At 40.3% G+C, this 26,033-nt stretch overlaps 1 protein-coding gene across 2 annotated transcripts in view; it reads left to right on the forward strand.

The window, feature by feature from the left end:
• The first annotated feature begins 10,882 nt into the window (after positions 1–10,882).
• ldlrad3 (low density lipoprotein receptor class A domain containing 3) overlaps positions 10,883–26,033 on the forward strand; it is a 41,339-nt gene continuing 26,188 nt past the window's right edge. Inside the window, exons 1-2 of one of the 2 annotated variants that reach the window (XM_037255015.1) lie at positions 10,883–11,198; positions 23,167–23,313. In XM_037255015.1, the coding sequence (XP_037110910.1) occupies positions 11,156–11,198; positions 23,167–23,313 (190 nt within the window). In that variant the 5' untranslated portion in view covers positions 10,883–11,155. Of the gene's footprint in view, positions 11,199–18,598; positions 18,712–23,166; positions 23,314–26,033 lie in introns of those variants that run through there. The other variant, XM_037255016.1, reaches the window with a different exon arrangement.

Here is a 26,033-nt window from a genome sequence, read left to right on the forward strand (position 1 = left end):
CATTCACAGACGCTTCTGATTGACATTATCTGCTGACTGCCAATTTTAGCAGCGCTGTAGTGTATTTGTCCTCCCTCTAACCTTGTGTTCCCAGCCACCACAACAAACCCCAATCGACATCCCGCCCTGTCCCTTGCATGCTGGACTTAGTCAGCTTCACGTTCATGTCTAGGTGACCTTTGGAAGTTTAAAAGATAGATGCTCACGTCGTCGGTCATGTCAGACCAGGTACACGCATAAAAACAATCGGGCTGTTTTTGTCCCTTCCTTGCCAAGGATTTCAAATGCCTGTTTCACACTGTATTTTATATGTATGTATGTATGTATGATAGGGTCCAAAACGAGTCAGGGCTGACGTGATTTAGTATTAAACGTGTTCATTAGATATTTACCAGCAAAAATATGTGGAAAAAGCCCACTCTCGAGTCATTTGGCTTTGTTGACTAAGATGTGACCAATAGACAAGCAATCAAGGAAGCGCTCTCTGACTGACAAACAATAAAGCCTGGGGTAAATGGTAAAACCAAATTGTAAAAGCAGCCTGTGTTACACAATGAACCTGTAGTGAGTTTTACTTATCTTGAGCAAAAACCCAGGTGGCCCAATTGTATAATAAAGCAAGAGAGGAGATTTTACTAGCAGAGAATCAGCTAAGTAGTATCAATTTAAAATTTTAAAGGCAATAAAATCGACCCGGTGTGGTGCACACCACTCACATAAATATTGTCCAAGTATTGTTGTAAAACACAATAAATTGATTGTGCCGTGACCGTAGATGGGTGCTAACGGCTCACTTGCTTGAACCCAGAAATTATATTTCATTTGTGTGTATGCTTTTATTCGTTTTAATTGGCTAGAATTTGAGATGTCACCACATCGTGCAACTGCGATTCATACTGTATATTGAATTGCCGCAAAACCAGTGACCGAACCCACCCCAGTGGAGTTCTGCCACATACGGGCTCGCACAGTTGAGTTGATTGAGTTGAGTTGATTCCTAAATGATCGGTGCTTGTTGTAATAGAGAAGCAATGGAGACCAAGCCAGGCAAGCAAAACTGAGAAGGAGTGGGTCCAGGCGGTTCTGGAACCTGTAATGGAAAAGTGCCTTTAAGCATGGTAAGGGCATTGAAACTCCTACTCTGTATAATTTGGGGTGCAAATTTAAGGGTCCCAGTACGTATCTACAATAATGAGAAGCCATTCGACTTTCAAATGTACAAATTCAGCACATTTCTTTCTGTCAATGTAGCACAACGCTACTTCTGAAATATCGGACTCCAATAGAGGGATGGATTATGATCGCTTGTGTTGTGCTATTCCAAGATGTTCCAAATCAATTAACAATCTAGACAAGGTAATATGAGGACATGGAAAAGTTGAAAGGGAAATATCAATAGGATATTGGCTTATAACAGTAACAGCATGCATTTATTCACTAACATAAGGATGTCCTTGCAACTCCCTGCACCCTTGTGGTGAGGTCTTCCCCATGGTGAGAGTCATTAAAAATGTAGAATGAGTAATGATTAATTTAAAATGCATATATAACCTAAAAAAAAAATCATCACATCTCACTTTGTGAAGTTCTGAGGAACCGAATGAATTACAGCTTTGAAGGTGCTTAGCCTCCCCTTCGTCATATCTACACCTCCCACTTTCTTCCTATCCCTCCCTAGTGCTACGTTTTGTTTTTAGGTTTTTGCGGTTGGGAGGGATGGGGGTTTCATCAAGAGGAAAAACTTAGTAGGGCTGGCACATATCTAATAACGCAGATAAAAGTTTAAATCTGGAAGCATTTAAACCCCCAGATGATGCCATTTGTAGATGACATACTGTGGCTAAAGGTTATGAATTGCCAGACCAGAAATGACAAACTATCTGTAATGGACAAACTGTCGCATTTATGGATTAAATGTGTTTGTATTTGTAGCTCATGTCAACCTGTGCCCTAAGAGCTTGCGATATCTTAGATTTGAGTGTCTTTCCCAACAGCGGAACATCCGTTCGTGTTGGCAACCAGTGGATTGAGATGAATATGTTCCAATTTTGGCCAGCCGCTTGAGTGCCCTGCAGGGTCTCTCGGTGTACCGAAGGTGAGTGAAGTGAGAGGTGTCCCAAGGTAGTTAAGAATGTTGGAGTGGCCTTGAAACGTTTACCTGTGGGCGGAATATCAAATGCTCTGCAAAAGCAATTACCGTATTTTCTGGACTATAAGTCGCTTCGGAGTACAAGTCCCACCAGCCATAAAATGCATAATAAAGAAGAAAAAAACACATGTAAGTTGCACCGGAGTACAAGTCGCATTTTTGGGGGGACTTTATTTGACAAAATCCAACACCAAAAACAGACATGAATAGGCAACAACAGGCTAAACGGTACGGTATGCTAACGTTACATAAACAAACGAGGAACTGAGAACGTGCCTGACGTAACATATTAACACTTATTCAAATAACTATAACATCAATAACATGTTTATCAAACCATGCGTGTCACTCCAAATCATTAAATCCATCGAAATCTTCATCCTTCGCTGCAGCTGACTCTGGAAGTACATGCGGCGCTGAGGTCAGACTCATTGTCAGTGGCGGCTCCAATTATTCCACAGACCTAGTGCACCCTCATGCGGTTTAACGTGAAAATAACATGTGAAGTGATCAACGATACTATAGTAAGTATTGCGTTAATGATCAAGTGATAATGGGTTAAGAATTTCACATATAAGTCGCTCCTGATTATAAGTTGCAACCACGGCCAAACAAGGAAACAAAACTGCGACTTATAGTCCAGAAAATACGGTAATTCCAAGCAGTTGCAATAGACAGGTCTTTCCATCCACTATGATTCTTCTCTACAGCCACAAAGGTCAGACTTTTAAAATCGTTGTAATCATCTCAAAGGTGGCTTTTCTATCTCCATTACCATGGTCATGCATGGCAGATAAATGGGTGTGCGTGGTTACATTCATAAGAAATGAGCCGCTTCTTTCTATGATTGAGCATCTCTTTATTCAGATATTCCGCGTCTCATGGCCAAGCTACAAAGAGTATTTTCTTCATGAAAGCTTTTCTAGCAGTGAGAGGAATAATGAGCGGCTGCACAACTTATGCTCATGGCTTTTCTGATTATGCTCAAGATGAAACTAAATGCTACAGAGTCTGGATGCATAACGACCTCGGTATCAATGCAATCAATACATTTTTCTGTAAACGCAAGAAGCTAACTAATGTTTTCCTACTCTTGGACATGCCCACTTTTTGGTACTTTCATAAGATGTCCTGACGCAGTATACATAAGCAGTAGTTTGGAATTGTGTTTATTTATTCTCACACTGCATTTATGTTTCAGTCCAAGAACCACCCGAAAGCATGTGTGTTCAGTCATCGGCAGGTCTATACTCACATGCTCATCCTGATCTCATGTAGTATGGGTGTGTTCTGTGTATGGATAGTGTAAGTGAATGTTATTACAGGCAAGCAAGGACTTATTTCCTTCGTGCTACTTGAATTAGATTGTTTTCAATGTGTTGTTTTTAATTTTGTCAGTTAGCTGAGTAAAATATATATTTTTTTTTAAATGGCGGCACATCTTGAGTATTTAAAGCACGTATATTTGAGACAATTTGTGATTATGAGAAACAAATGAACTTCAATTATTTTCCCCCCGGCTAAGCTAATTTCATTGCATAGTTATGAAGTAGCTCCAGTTCGCCCATGACACTGAATGGAATAGAAAATTGCTGAATGCTTTATTTAAATTCTAATATTTTTGTGGGGTAAAAACAAACTACAATACATCTAATAAAGGACATGCCTGTATAAATGATCAATTGTTTTAGCAATGATTTGGTGGGGGAGGGTCATCCATTTGAAAAGCAACCCATTTGGGCAAAAGACTTCAGTTAGGTCACCATTTTATACAGGTTAGACAGCAATATCAAATTTGTTGCTAATTCCAAAAATGTGATACATAAAGTACATCTTGAAATGAATTTGCTCATTTCTGTGCCGCTCAAGGTTCTGTATAAACAGTAATGCGAGGGGAAATTTCTTTTTATCATGATCACAACATTAAAATCGCTCTTATTAAAGGCACATTCACGACTGTTGATTGCCCCTAGAATGAAAGGTCATGCTCAGCATGTGCTTGGACTCTATTGCCTCCAGCAATGCTATTTAATGAGATTTTCTCAATTACGTTAGCCACAGGAAAGCGAAGACGTGGCCAGTTCCTTTCACTTCTGTCTGACATTAAAGATGATGCTGGGTGTGTTTCCTGAATGCATCACAGCAGTGAAAAGCGGTTGATCAAATGTCAAGACTGGGCTGATTTCAGACGTTTTCGTAAACACTTTGAGACCGTAAATACAAAAGAATCAGCACAGAGGAACTCTGTATTATGCTCGTACATTTGCCGGAATGCTGGCTCTGACCCTGGCAGTGTGCAGAGAACCACCTCCCCTCCTTTGAGGATTAGAAACCACAAAGCCATGCTCATTCCATGCTCACATTTTCTTGCTCTCGACTGCAGGCTGGAAACCCCCATCGGCCGAAAACACACCGGAGGGAGGGATGGCAGGAATACTCTGCTGAAACCTGCCATTTCATTTCCCTACTCTGTTGCCTGTATCCAAAGGGCTCATTTTCTAGCTGAATTGTAGACTCATACCGTAGTTGGAATACCGTATCACAATTTAAATTGTTCTGTGACAGGTCTAGACCAGAGCCTTGGTACATTTAAAGATGTCCCGCATTACTTTGGCAGCACATTCTGGGTCCAAAATGTGAGTGTCATATTGCCTGTAGGTGTGTTCAGATTTAATTCTCGCTCTGTTCTCAGGTTCGGGCCAAAGCAGAAAATCACACATTGCACATTTGCATGGATCAGTAAATATTCAAACTGACATATCTTCAATATTGGGCCAAAAGGTTCCCAGGGAAATCAGTTGGATATGAAAATACAAAATTAGATATCATAGATATGCTGCAAGTAGACAGTGATTCCCACAAATGTAGCAAGTAATGACGAAATGAACCAAGGGTGCCTTTTTCCCGTGTTTTCTAAATCGCTTATCCTCATTAGTGTTGCGGGTGAGCTCTAATCATTGTTGGTCAAATGAGGGCTTCAAGGCTTGACTGGTGTAATTTTGTGATGTTTCTATGTATTCAATTACTGACTTTCTTGCTGTGTCCGTATATTTTTACCTGGTTGTATATTGTTTATCTTGTTTGTCTGTGTCTGGACCTCGTTCTTGCCTGAAAATAAAGCTGAATAAAAACAAAACAGCAAAACATTTGCTGTTGACAAATCGTGTTGTATGAAAGGGCTTAATAAGTGAACATCAACCTCGTGGCATTTTTCTGGCTGTGGGCCCAGAAGCAGTGGGGACTGAGTTGGTTAGTCATGACGATCAAAGGTTCTGCTCTCTGGCGCTCACTTGGTTTGACTCATACCAGTTACAGCTGAAAGCAGCAGAGCGAGAGTTATAACCATGTGGTGCGACTTACTGTTTACTATCCCAGAACCTTTCAGATCTTACTGGTTCTGACAAAGCTGTCTAACACCTCACTGTGCGGACTCTTAAACCTTCTGAGTACAACTTCCTCTTGCCAAAGTCAGTCGCCATCTCCAAGTAGTCTCTTTCTCCTCATACTATTCTGGTCTGTGCTTCTGTTTCTTAAACTCTTTCTAACCCCGCCATAATCCGGTTTCCCGTGGCCTTGACGAAACTCCCGATTCCATAAAGTTTTCATTCCTTGCACTACCTTCACACACACAGACAAACACGGCCAATGCACATGGGCGCTGCGTTTTGATTTGGAGATCGTTATTTTTCTATTTGAAGTCAATTTTCTCAAGTGTTTCCCATTGGTTCTTCTGTAACAACTCTCACTTGGTTCAAAACTGTCAATCACTTTCTCAAGCTACTGTAGACGCAATCTCATTGCCTTGTACTATCATCTCAGAGACACACACGACAGCTTTTGTACTTTCAAGGTTACGCCCAAAGTTAGAGTGGCACCCTTGTGGGTCTTTTTATCATTTATTTATCACAGCCTGGAGCACTGAGCAGTTGAATGAAAAATGCACAATCAAGCCAGGCTAATGGCAAGCAGGCAGGCGGGCAGCGAACGATTGGCCCATAAAAGACACCTGCTTCTTCTAGATGGTGATGCACTAAACAAGTCAGCCTCCAGGTGTTAGCAGCAAGCCAAGCCACAAAGGATGTCATAAAATGAATCAACCTGGCTGTTGGCATTTCTTGACCCCACACCCCCACCAGCCATCCACACAACCTATTTCGATGTGATTTTTCCTCCTATTCATTTTTAGAGATGCTTATTGCACTTGGTCGCCTGTGTCCGATCATTTGCACGATTGAACAATTTTAAATGACTGTGGTAATTTCTTACCATTGAGAACTGCTGAGAACTCTGTTCTCTCAGATGTGGGCATCATCTTTCGTCCCTGAGTTTCCATCAGAATTTCAGCCTCACTGATGTGACCTGGAAATTATGTTCTCAATGCCGATCGACCCTCATCAAAGACAGACAGACTTGGCTCTCGTGCGTCAGGAACGGGCGAACGATCCTCACCTCTGCAATTCTTATTGTATAATTAATGGTGGCAAACTCAAGCTGAGGCACTCACTGAAAGTTCACTTGATTCAACCAAATCACCTTGAGTCTACTACTTTTCCGGGGGGATAGTGAACTTGAATATTATTACCAAAAGGGACCCACAGGACTCATAAGACTATGTATGGCTAAGTTTGGAATTGTTAGCCTGGGTGATCCAGGAACCAACCAACTCAATGTGGAATGGAGTACTATCTGTCAGCGCGTTCTCTGAGTGGGTGATGTAACTTTGATGTTCATAAAATATGTATTTGATGCGTTCATTTTTTTATAGCGTCATTCTGTTTTACTCGTGCACTTTTACTTGTCTTTTCAATTAATCTCATCGCGTGTCTGTTCTTGTCATCTTTTCTCAAACTCTCTGTGACAAAATTGAGAGCATTTACTATAATCTAACTTCTTCCAATCCGCACATATTTTTGTCCTGATACATTAAGATAGTAATTGTTGATGATTCAAGCATCTCTCACTCAAATTGTTTTTGGCCCGAGCCTCTGAAATCCCAAATCAATATCAGTTCTTTACTTGTGTGACACACGGGCAAACCCACACACAATGCACAGTTTTCCCGTCCCTCTAATTCAATTGGTGATGTCTTTCTGCTTTCATCAGCTTTGACAGCCACTGTAGATGTTGATCGCTAATCTGGGGTTACGTGTGTATTTGCATTCTAAGTGGAAAGCATTTCTTTTGTGTGCTCAGCTCAGCATATTTCTAGCTAAAGTCAACATTTTATTAGATGGGCTGAGACAAACTTTTGCATTTTGCCATATTTCCCATGACCCATTTGTCAAATATGATTGTTAGCTCAATGGTAGGGTGTTAACTACGCAAATGTTCAACCAGAGTCCTTTCGATTGTGACCTCAAATGTAATTTGAGGTATGGGGAACCTCTGACCAAATGTCAGTATTTGATGGATGGGAAGTAAGACTGCACTGTCTCCTTCCTGTGTCATGAATGTAAAGAGTCTCGCTCCAGGGAGTGAAACTTCCATTTCCAGGCCTCTTGGGGCCTTGGCATTTCACAGTTAGCCCATGCAGTACAGTCTGACGTGACAAGGACGTGACACCTTGAAGCTCTCATGACTTGCATTACTGCCACCCCTGCCTCATTTTATCCTCTCATTAGATAAAGCAAAGAACTTTAATTGCAATTGAGGGGAAAAAAAGAACACTGTCATTTTAACAATGAAGACATAAAAGAAACATATCAGACCAGCAGACTACCCCTCTAGAAAGTTTAACACATGTCAGTTTTGCATTTATTTTAACATAAACTAGGTTCACGCCTCGATCTGATTCTTTTGCCCGATTTGTAACTGATTCGATTGTAACCATCTGGGTCGCTTTCCTACGTGGTCCTGGATCGGATACGTATCGGATTTTTTACAATGTAACTGCCGGCTGAACGGTCGGGTTGCAAATATTTGACCTTCGATGTCATCATGCGCTCCGAGCAGGCGGGTGAGGAGGGCTTGGGAGGGGGATTGGCTGTTTGATTGATCGTGAATCTGCATATTTGCTTTGACTTTTATATATTACTTTCATTTAAACCCACTTGAAACATGAAGAAGCATAAAGTGGACATTTGTCGTGATAGTAGAAGTTCAATCGTGTAGAAGTTAGTTCAATAATGTTAGTAGAAGTTCAAGTAATGTTGACACTTCATTGTTACAGCTGCAGGTGTTGTATTCATTACGGGCAATAATGACGTGTCATCATCTTTTCAAAAAGCCTCGTCTCATTTTTGTGCAGTACTCAGAATTATTATTTTTTTCTTATCTGTGTTGCCCATTATTTTGTGTTGTATTTTTTTGGGCATCTTATCTGCTTCTTTATTATCTTTCTCCGCATCCACCTTCTTGGCCTCTGGCTTTCTCATACAATTTTCCTTCCTAACTGCTTTGCGTGTTGTTTTCGCCACACCCACCCGCACAAGTTCTCTTTGCAACCTCTGAGACAAACAGTACAGCCTTATACTTCTCACGTCATCTCAGGCTCAATTTCAAGCTCCTTCTCAATGCCAGCTCTCACCAAGGGGCCAAGTCATGCTTATTTGTTGCATGTTGCGAGTTTTTGAAATGTGGTCTCTAATTTGATTTCATATTAGTGTTTAATGTTCCTCTAATGAGTCAATTTGTTGGCACGCATCTTATTAGGACTTTACTGTTTAGATAAAACCCTACCCTGATCGATGGGCATCAATTAACACCGTCCTATGCAAATGAAGCCTTGTCACTTTGTGCTTTTAGTCTACAGCTTGGTTGTACGGGGTCCTTAAAAATATGAGTGACACATTCTAGTGGATCCAAAAGCTCAAAAACGTGATCCATTCACCCACTTATTCTACCTATTGTATTGTGGAGTTGGAGCCTATCCTATTGGGTTAAAGACAGATTATACCCTGGCCTGGACTAATCACTACCTCGACTAATCACTTATGAAGTGTTTTTAAACAGCATATTAAATGTGAATCATTCTACATGAAGGATACAAAAGTCAGTTGCGTGAACCAATGACCAATGGGTATGCATATAGTTGTATATGTCTGAAGATAAATGACTGTGAATGTATTGGCTAACGCTCATATCTCCACAGAAGATGATTTGATGCAGTTTCCGATACGTAGGGTGCGAAATGATTTAACAATGGATGGACGGACGGACGGACGGACGGATGGATGGATGGATTTGTATATGTCATGTTTGTGTGCACTTTTTAGTTCTGTTTTTTTGTTTTTTAATTTACTGTTGTGTTCAGTTATTTGTTGTTGTGTTTTGCTCTTCAGGGCCACTGCAAGTCTCACATGGGGAATTTTGATTTGGGAAGTTTCACTGTATTAGTGACCCCTTGTTCTTCAAGAAGTTTCTCATTCCCTTTTATCGAAGAGCTTTTTGTCAACAGCTGATTTTATTTGCAATTTGTGCTGAGCAGACTTGCCTCTCCTGTCTTCTGCTCTGGCAATATACAAAATATTCATGTCTACCAACCACAGAGCTTTCAAGACCAATTACAGAACTCACTATTAGCACCCGTCAAAATGTACTGAAATACATGAGGCCCTTTGGACAACATACTCCTGCAGATAACCAACCCTGCACATCAGATGGACTGCTGCATATTTTAAAAACCTCACCTGCTGTAACTGTCCTCCAGAGTCTATCTGCCTCGCAGGTTAACCTGCAGAATCAAGCATGAGGGTTTTTTTTAGGTGGGGGGAGGTGCGATGACATGGCCATCCTAGGGAGTTTGGGACTGCTTGAGTTTGGCTTGATAGAGCAGCATTAAAGGAATAAAGTGAGCTGGCGAAGTCTGATATTGGGTCCATGCCTCTAGGTGAGCACGCTATCAAATGGAGCTGTTTGTTTGAAGCCAGGCTGCCTGGCTGCACGCAGCTGTGGTTCAGTGATAAAAGGTGAGGTCTTTTGTGTTTCCATTACGTACTCTGTTTCACCATTGGCCGTCCCAACTTCAGCTGGCAAAAGGGCACTCAACACCCCCCCCATCAACTATGACATCTAATTAGATCCATTACCCCCTCCTAAAATTTTTTTTTAAATAAAAACTAAAAATGAATGATAAAGACAGTGTAGTGCTGACCGGGCTGCCTTTCACCAGATTGGATTAAGTGGCTACCTAGTTACAGAGTTTTTGTTACCTTCGCTAAACATAACGTGTTGGTTTCATACATTGTTTTCCAAATGTTCCGCATGCTTTTTTTAGTTCCATATTCGAGTCCCTTAAAGTTACCTTTATAGTTTATGTACTTTATTGTTTCAGATCATCAAGCAAATATAACCATCAGACAAAGATTACGTGTAAACAAAAATTGTGCTTTTAAATGGTTTAGGAGAAAGAAAGAAAAAACTACTGGCCCTGTGTGATAAAGTATGTTCTCCTCTTGTTGTTATTTTGACTTTTAAATGTTTTTTTAATTTGGAAAAAAAATCCGCGATGTGGTGAAGCCGCGATAAACGAAACGCGAAGTAGCGAGGGATCACTGAACTCCCCAAGCCTGTTACTCAATCTCATTAAGATTAGACATAATTATTATACGTTTAATGTCATGTTTTATCATACTCAAGGGAACAATATGTTCTTGCCGCAGAATGTAAAGCTTTATTGTAAATATTTGTGAAATGAAATTTTGGGGCGGCTGGCGGTCCCCCCAGCCGAACCGCAGTTTTGGCACCACCATCCCAGAAGGCCGACCCCTGCAGCCGGCTTGCTGTCTCCGCCTCTCAACAACACAGAAGCGACCTCAGCCTGCCAGCCTCTACCCCGATCCCCCGTCCACGTTCAGCCTGCCCCCACCTCGCCCCCGACCGAACGCCATTACTTCAAGTCAACGCGAACATGTCCACGAAATGCCCAAAATGTTCTCTTTAACTCGGACGGCGGTGAAGTAGTTCCACTTTTAAAGTCTGACAGGCAGGAGTTAGCGTCGCCGGGGAAGTTTTTCCACCCCGGTTTTTGTTCAGAAAGCTCAGCTCTGAGGGGAAAGGAGCGAGCGTATGATGTGGATCTGGTACATTCTACTCGGCTCGAGGACAGTTGGTAAGTTTTTGACATCTAAAACGTAAACAAATGGTGTGAGATGCGTGGGGAGGGGAGGGGAGGGGGGGTGAAGCGGAGGGAGCGACGTGGTAGTGTAGTATCTCGCCAGCCACAAGCTGCAGAACTTTTTTTATTCCCATCGAGAATCAGAATGCGCGTTAGCGCATTGTTGAATATGAGTTTGTCGGTCCTTCAGTATGCGTGACGAGTGACAAGCGTGTTGCTAAAGCCACACTCCACGCTTTCCATCCTTGTGTGCAATTTCATTTAATCCTACGAGGGCAGCTCGCTGAGCGGCGAAGCCAGTCACAAACTGTTCCCCGGGCGGGCCATGGCAGCCGGGCCCCTTGCAGCCTTTTGCACAGCTCATGTAGGAAGCGTCACCACAATTCATAACGGGACCATTGGCGCTCGACTGTATTTGGGCACTTCCTCCAATGGCAAAAGTTGTCCCTATGTTGCAGAACAGAGTTAAGGGTAAACGGAGGACCAATTTAACTCTTTTTGGACATAAATATATATATATTTACTAAAGTATTTTAGGTATTTGGTGCAACAAAAGTGCTTACCGAGAAGGAAGAAAATGTATACAATAGCTACACTACATTGGCTGCAGTCTTCTAGTTAAATTGGGCTTGCATTGCTGTATATCCAATCTGTCATTTGATTTGGCAAATATCTGATATCTGTTCGATTTTTATCCACATTTGTAAGAGTCCAGAATCCAATCTGAGAATATCCAATGGCTCTATTTTTTCCCTTTATGCTGGCCATGATGCATATTCAGATCGTGCCTCTAGAGAGCAAAACATTGGAATTGTGTCATTTGAGCCATGCAGTGTAAATCCAACCATAGTGACGACATCCCCTTCGTGCTATAAATGTTACTATTGTCTTTTACACAGTCCAACATTCACTGATGCTGGCTCAACCAAGCCACCAGTACAAATGTCATTAATAAATATAATAAAGTCAACACGGGCTTGCATTTTTAATTGTCGCATTTTGAGATTTCATCCACTTGCTGTGCACGTTAGATCGTCCTCATTCGCTGGCACAGCGTGTACTCTGAACGTGTGCATTTTGGCCACTGAGTCTGTATGTTTCATAATATCCTCCCACAAATGTAAATATAATTATGAATTTAATTTAGCATTATTTTAAATCAGGGCCAGTGCCGGTTCTGGCAGGGCTGTCACAGCTTAGCTCATAGTGGCCCTCACCCAAATACACCCTGTTTTAATATTGCTTTGGCTGGGGAAACTACGAGGCTGTCAATATGGAAATAAATAATTGAAAATGATAAATGTTACATACTGTGTAACTGGCCTGTGTTGATGCTCCCTCCCATTGCTTTAAATAGGGTAAACTTCCCATTACTCCATTTGCCCCTGTCAGCAATTAGTTTTCTGATTTAATGATTGATCAACCTCTAATCTAACATATAAAATATGTATAATACGGTCTATGGCTTGATGCTTAGCTTTTAAAATATCCAGCAGATGTTTTTTTTTTACAATGTTGTGTACTCTATTTGGCCATATGTGGTTCTATATACGGGTACGTATATGACTTTGATTTGTCACCAAACTTTCGCCACGTAAAGTGACTAAAATCTCCAGTAAAAGCTAACTGATTTAGAGTAGGTTGGGGCAGGCATAGAGCCTTCAATGCACATGTTGTGCTACGGCTAATGATGCATTGAAGTTACACAAGAATGTCAGAATTCGTACCTCCAAGTGTGAATTTGATTCTCCTTTCTTACCGAAGTCGCACGTCCAACTCGGCAAGGCAGTCAAATCCTTCAAGCTCGGCATAGAATGAATCCGTATCAGAATTATGTATTACAATCGGCAAAATAAAACCTTGATCTGAACCCCACCTACTAATAATAATTAATAATAATTATTAATATTGTTATAGCTGTGGCTGTTGTGAAAAACTGGTAAATAAAGTTGTATTGAGTTGACGCTTCCCTGGATTTTTTGGCGTGCTGTCAGTTTAAATTACTTTATATTGTATGCAAGCAAATCTTCTACAAGTCTGATTAAAGTAGTTATGCAGACCTAATTTGATTTTGCAATCGTTGAGAGTTGCACAGCTCCAAACATCCATGAAATCAGTGTATTTCTGTTGAATAATTGTAAACATCTTTTACATAGTACATTATAAGCAATTCTTAACAATTAGTACTGTGACGTACCACTCACCTTGCTTCCTTGTGCTACTGTAAATATCTGCAGTGAAAGAATTTTTATTTGAAAATACATTTGGCCTGTTCTGCTGTTTTGCTCACTTTTGAAGGAGATCAGATGAGACAAGATGGATTGTCTGACAAAATACTAATTTGGTTTGTGGTTTCTTGATTTATTATCTGAAAGATACAAATTAGGGTCTGGGCACAAAGGACTTGTATTCTCTTCACTAACTTGATATTTCCGTCAAGACAGTTTGCGAGCCATTGTGAGACCTCCCACCCCTCGACACACGCAATCACTTCAATTCTGTGTAACATCAGACACCCTTTGCATGGGACTGAGATGAGCAAAAGATTGGACCTCCATACGGTGTAGGGCGGAGGACTTCACCAGATCCTTCATTCCTGATGCTTCGTTAATGATCACGATTGGTCATGATTTGTGTGTGTATGTGTATTAACTTGGGCGTTTACTGTATTTTTTTGTCGTCTACTAGTATGTCTCTCAGCCCGCCATTCCATATTTATTGAATTTGGTAAACTCTTCTTTCACGTACGGTTTGAGTGTCTGACAGTGGATGCATCGCCCCAATATCAGTCTAAAATAAACTGTCTGCAGCTTAAGTGCCTTCCATGGCATCCGTGATACAGCAACAAAATAGCAAATGACTGCTGCTGATAGGGACAGCAGGCTGTCCAGCTGTCACTCCGCCTGGGCAGCAAAAACAACACCGGGAGGGGACAAATACAGTGTCCTTCTTCTCTCTTTGAGTGCATGTTTAATGAAGATAAAGGGCAGAAACCAAAGCATTTAAGCTGAGCAAACTGGAGCTAATGTGCTGTAGTAAGAATAAAAGCAGCTCCACCTCATTAACACCAATGTCACAGCATTTTTCTAGTCTTTACAAAGTTAAAAAGATGGTTTGGTTTGGCTTTTTTGTGCTAATGCACTGAAAATGAGCATGAGCTGCTTGCTTTAGGAGTTGGTGCATTTGCAGAGGTACTTTATCACGTATGTATGTATCTTAGCAGAAGCATATTTTTTAAGTAAAAATAGGTTATCCGTCAGACGCGATTTATCAAACAAACAAAAGTCTATTTTATCTTTTCTGTTTTATCTTTCCATATTTGCTTCTGTTTTTAACTGCTCAAAGCATGCATCCATCGTCTTGCTTATCGTGAGTTTTTGTGGCTTCATAGAAGATATGTCTACACTTCAGTTTAACGTCCGGATAAAATGTTTGTAATTATTAAAGTGGACAAGAATATAGCTGCAAATAGGATGTAAGTGAGATTTGCCAATGATGTAGGGAAATGATGGAGGGACTATAGTTGGCCTCAGTAGGGTATGGTTACAACATGAACATTTCATCTAGAAAACACAAACCTTGTGTGCAGGTTTGGTCATCAACTTTTCTGGATGTATGAATGGGGGAGGAACACCAGTGTTGATAAAAGCAGTAAAGTATAGAAAGTCCACTCCATTTCCCGTGTAGCATTCCTACGCTGTAAAATACATAAAAGACTGACATACTGACCCTCACAAAAAATCTGCAAAACAGTGAGGCTGCAATAGGTGAACCGCAATTCCGGCAAACCCTTGCTGTATGAATCATTTCGAACATGTTACGACACAAAAGATTTTACTTTGATACTATACCCACACAAAGTTACCTTGATACCGATCTTGAAACGGTACCTCGACAAAGGCTTTATAACCTCTATGCTGTTTTGGACACATAATTTGCCCAGTTGGACGTTAAGAATTCACTTCGGTCAGCAAGGTGCTTGACCCGATTGGAGGTGTTCCCAACTCAAGCCACGGTAGTTTTACAGCAAGCCTTACAGACAGGTTTGCCATGACGCTCGCTATGTCATGGGTCTTGGCAAAAAAGTTGCGTGTGACATTTCGCTCGTCATGCTTTTCAACAAGGAGCAGATGGGCGACAACGAGCGCTTCTCTGATTGAAGGCATCTTCCTTCCCAGTAAGAAGCGTGCCAGGAACTTAAAGGCGTTTCCCACATGTCAGTAGACAGGCCGCTTTGTGCGTATGTATACTTGCTTTTAAGACAGAATTGGCAAGCTGTCTTTTTTCTTTTTAAATACCGTTTCAAAAAAATAAATGGTATCAAGCCGGTTTTGATGCCGAAATATCACGGTACTATACTGGTACCGGTATACCTTGCAACACTAGTGATGTATAAAATGAAGTCCAGGGATAATGGTGACCTCACCACAAGTTTTCCTGCCTTTATACCCATGACAGCTACAGCTTCATTGTTAGTTTCTGATGTCATAGCTTTGTTGGGACATGGTGGCCATCTACCAACCATTTAGAATGCATTCCATCGAGACCATTCCTAGTAGCATGACATATGTCTATTAAAAAACAAACAAACAAAAAACACATTTGAACATTCAGTGTCACGTTTTTCTGAGCCCACTGCAAACATTTCACATTATGAGATTGGTTAAAAGGGGACCAAATTACATCTTATGTGTGACTGCAAGCCTTTTGGGGATCGTCCATTGGCAGATCCTTTGGAGTGCAGACAGCAGCAGCTTCAAATTCCTGATTGCTTACGAATGCATAAGTAGCTTTTTGACAGCTGCTCTCTAATACAATGTATCTGCTTCACTGAAGTGTCGCTTAATTTAGTATGACCTAATGCTTTCGGCGTCACACAATCTATGAACAAATTATCTTGAAAACTCAATTTCCCCCGAAGATCAATAAAGTATCAATCTCCTTAAATTATTTCTCTAAAATAAAACTCACCTTAGAAACCGCTGAAACTTGTTTGTCCATATTATTGATTTAAATGGACAGGAGAAAAAAAACGTGCAAAGATTTCCCCAAATAAACACTGAGTTTTTTTTTAACTTCAGTTTAGAGCACTGTAGTAGCTTGACATACCTAAATATATAACCAGGACTTTATTCGAGAAAAAAAAAAAAACACACAGACACTGTCTAATGTATTGTCATAATTACACATTTCATTGTTATTCTAACTCTGCTTAATCATAATGCACAATGATATTGTCTTGGTGGGCTGTATTTAGTATTGGTGACGAATTGGTTGCTAAACATATTTTGATATTTAAATGCACTCATAGTCTAGCAGAAAACCTTTCAGTAAATATCTACAGTTTCCATACATTTGTAAATTTGCAATCAGCATGTTATCTGCAGAGCCTGTGATTGGGTCAAAATCAGTCAAGCAATTACACATCATATTTCACCGTCATGGGGTTCTCATCCGTACCGTGTCCGCTTTGGGTCAGGAGCTCATCTGCCCGGAAGGAACAGCATAGCAACTGATTACGACGGCTTATGATAGATTCTTCCTTGACTGACCTCTGCAGCCAGTCAGATATTCTTCACTGCGCCTGCTCACACTCAAACATTAATGTATTAAAATGGGAAATACCAGACATGCGCAAGTAGAACAGTTTTCATAATTATGCATATTTAAAACTTGAGTTTGGAATCTCAGGGTCACACAGGGTCAAACGCAGATGGTATGCTTTGCCTGTGCATATGAAAATACACGGTGCATCATTACCTCTCATTTTGTGCATTTTTTTAAAAATAGTGGTGCTCAAGACTTCAAACAAAATGGTCACATATCGCTGGCATCCAGCAGAATCCTTGTATGTATCTCCAAAGTCATCACATTTCAGGAAACGCCAAAAATGGCAGGTTTGTTCAACCATTGCATTATTTATAATGTGCTTTTGCGACGGCTTTTGTCGTAACAAAGCGTTTTCCAAAAAGATAAAATAACACTACAATAAATCGTATCCTAATAAGTATTTTTTTCTTTTGACTTATACACAAGTATATAATTGAATATACGTATATAATTGAATTGCAATAGCAACACCAATATTATCAAAGTAGTGCTGCTGTTAGGTACAGCATTTTTGAAAGTAAAGACACGTAAACACATCCATACCTGCTTGTTTTTATTTTAAAATATTTTTTGTTTAATTCATTCATTCATTCATTCATCATTAGAACAGTTTATTATCAAGGTTTATGCTGGAGCCTAACCCTGTAGACTTTGCACAGTAGGCGTGAAATATTCTTTTAAAATTATATTTAAAAAGAAAACCGGTTTTGCTCGGCACTTCTTGTTGCCGACAAATTTATTTACAACCAGACTCATTGCCAGTCTTTACTTCATATAAAACTGCAGGATATGAGTTGCTCCAGACGACGAATCAGCATGCATGGTCAGGTTTTCTGGCGCGGTGCTGAACAAAAATATTGAAATAAGGGTTAAGATTTGAACCTCAAAACACTTAAACATAACGAGGGAACCACCCCTGGAAGACATGCTACATGACGTCAATAGACACATAAACAGGAATCGAGTTTTTTTGTTTACCTGCTCTTTGGACTTTGTTTTCAAACAAAGAATTACGTGCCAAGAAAAACACTGTCAACAGTTTTCATTTTGCAAAGACAAATTACCTTTAACCTCATGTCTCAGCCAGAGACTCTCATAGGATTCAGGTAGAAATATAATTTTCTGTGACCCCGTAGCTCTAACTGTCATTACCAAAAGAATAAATTTACCACCTATGACAATCATGACATTTCTCAGCCTATTAATGTCTTTGCTTGTCACGTCGGTTCTGTGTCTGAGATGGCCTTTTACAGACGGCACGTGGATTTTAATCTTTGGGCAATGACCTTTAGTTACATCATCTCTCAGAGAACTCTGTTTAAACACTGTCTAGTGGTAGCTGCCTTTTAAACCAGGCTCTTCATTTAGTTACTTTAGTACTGACAATTGAATGCCTGACTGAATTATAAATAAAATAAAAACTGTGGTCAAATCCTTTTTTTGCTGAATGCTTCTCTCTCTTAGTTGATTCTTCTTTCACCATTGCTTGCTTGCTTAGTAGATGTAGTTAATATCTTGAGATTTCGAACATCTGTAGTGAGTCTGTGGCCTGGCTATACAATTGGGAGTCAATTAATTGCTAGTTTGTAGCCCAGAAGACAGACAAAGGCGGCCTATTTCGTCTTCTTTAACGCATCGCTTTTTGTGCCAAAGATTATTCCTCTTTTTCCCTTTTAACAAATATTCGTCTTATAATCCATTCTGGATTTAAAAAGCTCAAAAGAAATAAAGGGGGACTTTAATTCAGTCCAAATAGCCCTAACCCTAACCCTAACCCTACTCCACCTGTCTTCAGGTGAAAGTTGGGCTACTCCCTGAACTTCTTGCCAGTCAGACACATATAGAGACAAACAACCATTTACAATCACCGAGCGGTGACTGAACTCACACAAGTCAGGTGAGTGTACTGGCACACCATCAATGACTTGCTGATCTAATGTATATGAAGCTCAGTCGTGCGTATGCCTCCATGTTCTTCTATGCACTGCCTACATTGGTTTGGCATGACAGATGGTCTCCTGAGACAAGTTCAAGGGATCAGTCAGCTCCTGGACTGTCTGTGGTGCAACATGGTGACAGTGAATACAATGATGGAAGTTATCCCAGAGGTGCTATATTAGATTCCAGTTTCATCAAAAGCCTTCATTATCCAGGAGATGCTGACACACACTTGTCACATGAGGCATTGTCTTGAACCAGAACCAACTCACTGCGCCCGCAGATGTGTTGCAATTGATTTGTGATGAATGAGTTCTAGAAATCTCCGTTCATATGATTCTTCAGAAAATACCTGTTGTTTAATATGTAGCTGTGGCTCCCCTGCGCAGGGGTGCTAATGGGTCGGGGGGAAGTCGCTTTGGATTCACCCACTGGGTCTGAGGATCCTAATAGCAGTTGATATACAGTAGTTCTGGCTAGCAATTGGAAGTTTGGCCCTCATGTAACCATCACAGACCTACTGCAAAATAGCTAACGTAGCATGTTGCAGTGAAAAAAACATTCTCAACAGCACTCTAGATTCTCTCATTTTCCATATGTTCGTTGGGAAACTGCTCTCATCTGTCCAGAGAGAGATAAACCTTCATAGCCACAGAGCATATGGTTGTTCCAATTAGTAAGAGCTTCACCACTCGGATGAGAAGTAGAGATGTAGTGTGTGCAATATCCAAGGAATCAGCCAGAAAGGACAGGGGGAAAAAGTGTGCCCCCACCAATTGCAAAACCATTTATAAAGTCTAAAAGGGGATGTTTTTCAAATTGCCTTTTCTTTCCATCCCTTGCCCGTGTCATTAGCACAATAGGTGAGACTGATTCACATTGTTATTGCTTTGAACCGGGCTGGTGATTTATTTATCTTTGTTATTGACCTGGAGTTTCATGATTATACTATTTTCTGTTGCCGCTGTCCTGTGTCAGTGAGATTGTAGCCCAAATAACTGAGAAATCATAAAATTTCAGGGACGATGCATGTTTTTGGATTGTAGACATTGCTTGCTAGCTAACTGCACATTGTAGTGGTGGACATTGGCAACGTTATTGTCGATTTTTATTTTTTTTTACTTCACTTAAACCCAACAAAATATCACCACTTGGACTACTACACTGAACATGCAAAACCCCACCCTGTAGGATATAATCATGATCATGGGCATATAATGTTCTTGTCGCCTTGGTAATAAACAAGCCGCAAATTTGCCAGTAGTCATAATTAACAGAGCTCTTGCTCTCCGCAGGGCCAATGTTATGTTTGTAAGGTACATTAACTATTAATGAATCACACTGATTTGCGGAACGTTAATTTTACCTTGTTTGGGGAACTCCGTGACACACTGGGTGTCTTTGGTGGAGCGTAAGGCCCATGTTACAATAATTAAACGCCACAATACTCATCTTGTTTTTAATGTGAAATCCTCCCACACTTTTCCCGCACAGTTAACCGAATAGCTTCACTTTCACCTTCGACTTTATGTCTTGTTTTGGTAGTGGTGTAATCACGTTGTGCTTACTCATAAGTTTGCTTTTCAATGTGTGTATATGAGCCTCCAAATGTAAATTTTGGCTCACGAATTACAATGTCAACCCACTTATTTCAATGCCTGAGTATTTAAATCATTATCGCGCAGTTCCACCCTCATTTTACCAACATTCAAGTTCATAAATCCTAAAATTATCAATAACAAATTTTTACAAAAGTAAGATTCTTTCCATTCGTCTTTTGCTGCACCTTTTTTTGCTCAACCCAAAAACTGCCAAATGATCTCCGTGGCGATTTTGGGCATTGGGCAACAACAAAAAAGCTATAGAAAAAGCTAAACATGGGAATGGGGAACCCCGTGTCTGTTTGAGGCAGTGTAATTGCAGGGAAAGCAAATAACCTTTACTGTCTACTTGCATGCACGGCTTCCTTATTCTAAAACTGTTCCTCATTAAGGCCAGATTTTATCTTTTGCTTTGTGAATTCTTTTTGTCTATGTGTCTCTGTAGGGTGTCTCTAATTGGTGAAGGTGAACGCTACCTTCGTGCTTACTTTACTGCAGGCATCAGAGAGCTTAAGGAATCAAATGGAGAAACTTCATTCATTCATGCACGCACAAATACTCGTGCACACGCACGCACACACACACACACCTCACACACACACACACACCCTCAGTGAGACAGTGTATTCTGTATCTTGTTAAGGCTTGGTATTGTTATCCAGCGCTTAGAAGCAAACATCCTGTCTTTTTCCTTTGCTCTCAAACTATAATAAATAATTATACTTGTCACGGATCGAGACGTGACAATACTGACATTGTTTCACTAACTTCACTTACCAAGTTTCTTTTTCCTCCCAAATATGTGAAAGGTCCATCAAACCGGGTTGAGAGATAGTACAGTAAATTCCCAACTCATTAAATTTATATTCCAGATCCAGGTAAAGAAAAAGAGTAATAGACAAAATTGTTTTTTTTAACATACCTTCCTTCCGCAGACAGGACTGAAGTCAAACAGTATGTCCTCTATTTTTATCATGATTTTTTTAGTTAGATGTGTTTGATTTTCTGGGTGCTGAATTCACAAAGAATGATTTGAGGCCGCTGATCGCACCTCCCATTGCACTTCATTTGCACCCGCAGTTTGCTCGGTCTTAGTATCCTATTCACAAAGGATATTGCGCTAATGATATACCAGCGCAAATACGTCCACAAAGTTTGGCAGGAGAGTCCAGTTTGCCCCTGATTTTTCCCCTGGTTGTATGAAGCTACACATGGCAAAGTATAAACGCTGGATTTGCGCAAAGAATGCCAAGGCAGACAATGACATTTAGAAAAAGAAAGACAATTTAAGAACGCTGGCTTGCGCTCCTGAACAAGGAGTTAAGAACGGAACTGTCGGATTAACAATCCTCACCAAAATTCACACGCACATCTCTGTTTTAATGCCCTCATAAATCCCCCAAAATATGAAAACGATCAATATTTAGGAGTTTATGGACAAGTGTCTTCCTCATTAAGTGACATTAGGCTGTAGTGAATGCCACTGGAGATGAAGACTTTCTAATGTCCATAAAATCCAAACGATTTGTGCTATGATTCTGATATTTTCAAAGATGCACAGTCCCACTATGATCAGAATGTGTTTTTTTTTAATTCAAAACTCAACTGTTGACTAGATGTTTTCCCCCAAGTAACGAATTCAATGTTCTCTTCAAAAACTGTTGAAAAAAAAAACTTTAAATAGCAATACAATCAGTTTTCAAGTATACATGAATGACAACATCACTCCACATTTACGTCAAGACAGCGAATGCGCTGATCGGGCACATCCCAAGCTATTCTGATTAAACGTTTCACATAAGGTTTGTTCAAATTGGCAAAAGGATTATACCGCTCCTGTGATTCCAAATTACATTTCACTTGGATTCTGCTTTTTTCATTTCGATTGAGCCATTATTTTGCTGTAATTTCATTCTGTTTCGTCATTTGGTCATCATCCGAATGAACCGCTTATCCTGACGAGGGTCACAGTTGTGCTGGAGCCTATCCCTTGCAGCCTTTAGGCGGTAGGCTGGTTATACCGCAGGGCACTCATAGACAAACAACCATTCACACTGACAATCACACCTAGGGAGAATTAGGAGTCGTCAATCAGCCTATCATGCATGTTTTTGGAATGTGGGTTAGGGTTAGGGTACCCAGCGGAAATCCACATAGGCACGGGGAGAACATGCAAAATCACAGGAAGGCCGGAGATGGAATTGAACCCTGTAGTTTTGTCATTTGGATTCATTCAAATCGGACTACAAGGCTTTATGTAAACCTGGCTATTGTGAAGTGTCCAGGTCAAGGCTCACCCACTTGTTTATGGTTTATTTTCAGGTGATCTTGATGTAAGAAAAGGCCTACTCTTGCACATTTTTGCAATTAGAGTTAGTTATGCCAATAGGTCACTAATGGCGTCAAAACCCAAATCTCTTGGCAGCGGGCAGCGCTCCTGAGTCATTTAAGTGCATTGAAGCTGGCCAGCCCTACACCCATTTTCAGCAGAGCAGCATAATACTATCCCCTGGTCAGTGCGACACTCATTATTACTTGCACCGTGGTGTCAGACCTCAGCTAAAAGGCCATGTTTCACATTTATGCCTATTAAGCACAGTAAAATGTTCCAGACAATGCCCCAGCGTATAAATATGTGCCTTGTTGTTTGCTAAAGTCACACTTTTTCACATAATAAATATTAATAACAGTATTTAGCCTTGATTATGGGGTTGAATTTGACATAAATACAAATTAAATCCACCTTGCAGGTAATTTTCTTTCTGGAATGGTTGTCAGTCTCAGTTTTCTTGTGTCTGCTCTTTTGTTTTCAGAGAGCCAGCTGCTTCCAGGGAATAACTTCACCACAGAGTGCAACATCCCTGGAAATTTCATGTGTGGCGATGGGAAGTGTGTCCCAGGAGGGTGGCAATGTGATGGATTGCCCGATTGCTTCGACAGGAGTGACGAGAGAGGCTGCCGTAAGACCACTTTGTTTGATTGATCATGGTCTTGTCAATCCTGGCCCTCAAGAAAGGAATTCTTGCTGACATTTTTTAATATACCAAATTTAGACCACAGAGTGGTGAATTAGTAACAATAGATGGGAATACGGCTGAATATGAGTGAGCGTCTCCTGTGTGTGAGATCCTGGTAATCTGCCCAGGACGTAGCTCATCTCTTGACTAAAATCTCCCGGTAGGGTCCGGATCCCTCCAACCCTGCACGTGCCGGCGGTATTGTGTATGGATCCCGCCACATGCTCCCACCGACTATAGCCACTACATCGATGATGAAGAGTGACTTGTGATCAGGCTTACTAGCCTGAAAAAATGGAACTTATACGGATATATTGTTCTGCTTCACAAAGTTGTTCATTTTAATTGAATTTATCAACTGACGTCAGAGTTTTAGCTTCCAGTATACTGCGGTGTGTGTTTTCAATGAGAAAGTCGTGACTGTCCCCTCGATATTTGTTTTGCACAGCTCATTTAATTAGGATAAATTGAAATTAAATTACAAAAAAACTTGTTAGATATTACACAGGGTGCGGTTCAGAAGAAATAAGAGTGTGAAACATGAAATCTCAGAAACAGAAAATATAGACGAGACATCATTACATTACACTCACTACTCAGTTTGGATGAGGCTTGTCACTTTCTACCATTTTTCAAATTGATTGTTCTATTGATTACCCCTTTCAATCCATTAATAAATCTATAGAAGAACCACATCAATAGTAATAATTCAACACTGTACACAAAAGTCTAGTGTGTCTCCATCCGTAAGGTTTCGCAACATCAAACCAATGTGTACTTTTTTTTATATTTATACCAGCAGATACAATGACACACAAACATCTTCTCATTCGTCGAATTTAAATCCATGGATAGATGTTTGTCAATTTAGTTTTATAGCTAAATGTGTGTATGCAGCTTTAAAAATAAATAGAGGATCAATATAGATCAAATATTTTTCTGCTGCATAGCTTCTAAACATTTTGGCCATGTAAATGGAAAAAAAGGAAATTGGCCCAGATGAATTCCATAACATTTTAAGTCATGTTAATATGTCTAATTTACAGACTCTTCTAACAAAGGTTAAAAAGAAAATCCACTAAGTGTCTAAATAACAGGGATAGAGAAAATAGATTCTGACAGAGGAGAAAGAAGTAAAGCTGACTGAGCCTACCGAGCCCCGAGCCAGGATTACGTACCCTCTTTGCCGTTGTCTGGGTAGGGCATAAACTGGCAAGGAAGGAGAAATGAAAAGCATAGGCAACCAGCGTCAAAGGATGAGTCAAAATGTAAAGAGAGCGTATCAAAAGGAGACACAAAGGTCATTGATTGAGAATGACATAAAAAAAGAGTTGCGGTAACAATTTTGTTTAATGACACCACTTTTGCTAATCAATACATCTTTCACCCATGTCATGGCTTTACCAGAGAGCAGCTGAAGTACTGTCCGTTCCTTTTTTTGTCATTTTGTGCGCCGTTGTGTTTGTGTACGCCACGTCCGGCCTTCATCATAAGTGGGAGGGACTGTCTTCCGATTGATCAATGCCCAAGAACGAACCAAAGGACGACATAGTAGGACATGTCACACTATGCAGCGAGTAAGCTTGATTTACTTGTGTGCTGCAACAAATTTAGAAGCATCGTACTTGAATTTTTGAATCTAAATAAAATGGAGGCTTACAGTGTATGTATGACACATGGACACATTTAAAAAAGATTCAAGACAGTGATATGTTGACAGTTTTTTAAACCTCGAGTCTGAAAATAACCCTGACCTTCTTGCTAATACAGTGAGTCAGATACTTTATTGATTGATTTTCCACCTTTACTAGTGTTGAGCAAAGTCAGAGGGATCTTTGAAATCCTGTTTTGCTCAAACACTGTGCTCCTTTCCTTTGTGTTAGTCTCTTCAGTCCTTCTACAGCATGCCTCTCCCCCCGCTATCAATCATGCATCCCCACCACAACCAAGCAAGCCGACATGCGCCAAACAAAGCATTGTTCTCTCAGAGGAGGTGATGCAAGAAAGACAAGAAGGGCATGGAGGTGCATATTGGGGAAGGGCAAAACACAAAGTACGCAAGTACGCTATTGCAGAGTCCACCTGACATGAATTCTGAAGTACATGCATGCACAGCAGAGCAGACAAATAATACTGTTCTATATTATGTCAGCTTGAGTGGCTCCCCAAGTTGGCCTAGATTTTAATCATTTATTGGTAACTGTGAAAAGGAACACTATGTAAAACATCTCTAAAAATGTTTAATTCTTGGTTCTTTTGATTTTCTTAACATAGAATAATCGATGTAATTGGAACAAGCTAGGCAAAATGTTGCTTAATTAGAACATCGGTTTTGAAAGATGAGTGAACAGAATTGAATCATTCCTCTTTGAATTATATCAAGATTATTCATTCATTTGTCTGTAAAATATCAAGAAACTCTTTGCATCGTACCCTCTCGAACTGAGTGGTAGCATACTGAACTGAATCAAATAACCCACCAAATCAAATTATTACACTTTAAAATCCATTCCTCCTTGAATCGTATTGCACCCAATGAATTGATACATATCAAAACCTTTGTTGAATAAATGCACGCCCTGATGATTCTCTCGATGTGTCAACTCTGTAATTGATTGGTGATCTTCACAGGGTGTAAATCCAAATCTCAAAACCAAAATTTA

This window comes from Syngnathus acus, chromosome 6 (genome assembly GCF_901709675.1).
Source record: "Syngnathus acus chromosome 6, fSynAcu1.2, whole genome shotgun sequence".
Taxonomy (NCBI): Eukaryota; Metazoa; Chordata; class Actinopteri; order Syngnathiformes; family Syngnathidae; genus Syngnathus; species Syngnathus acus.